Source organism: Arachis duranensis, chromosome 6, assembly GCF_000817695.3.
Source record: "Arachis duranensis cultivar V14167 chromosome 6, aradu.V14167.gnm2.J7QH, whole genome shotgun sequence".
NCBI classification, from domain to species: Eukaryota; Viridiplantae; Streptophyta; class Magnoliopsida; order Fabales; family Fabaceae; genus Arachis; species Arachis duranensis.
Window position 1 is genome coordinate 86967397 of NC_029777.3, and position 1597 is coordinate 86968993.

The 1597-nt window shown below is 27.9% G+C and overlaps 1 protein-coding gene across 1 annotated transcript in view; it reads right to left on the bottom strand.

Annotated features, from left to right (window-relative positions):
* Positions 1-460, bottom strand: part of LOC107494459 (shikimate O-hydroxycinnamoyltransferase) — a gene marked incomplete in the record, with an annotated part of 1531 nt that extends 1071 nt beyond the window's left edge. Inside the window, 1 exon segment of the mRNA XM_016115492.3 lies at positions 1-460. Coding sequence (XP_015970978.1) covers positions 1-374 — 374 coding nt within the window.
* Positions 461-1597: the final 1137 nt, after the last annotated feature.

Sequence of the window (1597 nt, forward strand, 5' to 3'; positions counted from 1 at the left end):
AGCGGAGCAGAATAATCGATGTTGGGAATGAGCTGAGTGACCAAACCGTTGGGAACAAAGTCTCGAAGATCCTCGAGTGTCTTCCCTTTGCAGGAAGCTTCAATTAGCAAGGCTCCTTTAGCGTTGCAATGGATCTCCCATCTACCACCTTGCGTCCCGCAGAGTCTACCCGCGAAAGGGTAGTAGATGGAGAGGGCCTTGCTGAGAGCATCTCTGAGGTTGTGGATGTTGATTTTGTCGAAGTTAGTGGGGTTGTAGGCGTAGAAGGAAGGAGCGTGGGTGCGAAGCTTGATTTGTTCGCAGAGGGAGAAGAGCCTCACTTCTGGTGTGGGCTCTGAAGGGGTCACCGTGTAGGAAGATTGGATGCTCACCATTCTTTTTTTGGGGGTGGGGGTGGAGGGGGGAGAGGGATTGTCAGTGATTTTTTGGTTGGTTTGTGTGTCTGCAGTTCCTTCTCTTGCAGCATGTGTGTGTATTTATAGTTGATTATTGCTTATAGGGTATAAGCTTTCTAGAATTAATTCAACCACGAGTTTTTAATTGACAACTTGTTATTGTATAATAAAACACAAATCTGGGATCTGATATAATTGGGATTTGCCTCGTAATTGTTTAGGAATACTGCGGTAAATATTGACGGGTTTTGTGAAAGTTTAAAAAGATCGTAGTTGATTTTGTAGTGTATTGATTAAAAAAATTAAAACATTTATTTGAATAATACTGTTACCATAGTAAAAAGAGTTTAAGAAAGAAATGAAAAATTATTTAAAAAAGTATTATTTTTATTATTTATATTTTTCATATGAAAGTTCTTACTAATATATAAACTAATAGTACGCTAAGAGTACGCTCGTTATGAAATAATATCCTAATAAATTACATTATTTTTTTAGTCTTCTTTGATATTTTTTTGATTTTGTTCCCTAATTATAATATTCTAATAAATACTAAAAGATTAGAAGAATTCATTATTTTTATCAGTAATTAATTAATAATATTTAAAAATATTAATTAAAAATATAATATTAAATTATTAAACTAAAGGTATTGAACTATTAAAATATACTACTAAGCTATTGGACTAAAAATATAATTAAATTTATTTTAATTAAAAAAAATTTTCAATAATTTTTAATAATAATTATATTGCATATACTAAAAATTAGTCATCAAATCAGTCACTCATAAAATATACGTTAAATAATAAAATATGCATTTAAAATAAATTAAATAATATATATTTAATGTGCACATTACTGATTTAGTAATTGATTTTTTATATGCACGTACCATTTTACACTATGATACATTAGCAAAACAAATTTAAATATTTTATTTAATAATAAAACAATTTTATATTAAAAATTTTAAAAACATATTCTTAGTAAAATCTTTATATTTATCAATTATATCAATAACTATACTGAAAAAGAAATAAATTATTTTGTTATATGAAAAGTAGTGTTGTATATAAAAATTTTCTATAAACACATTTAAAATGAGTTAAAAGTAGAAATATTAGCATTTTGTTAAGTCTAAATCACATATTTTTTTTTAAATTTAGAGAAAATGATAAATAGGTCATTAATTTTTTGGT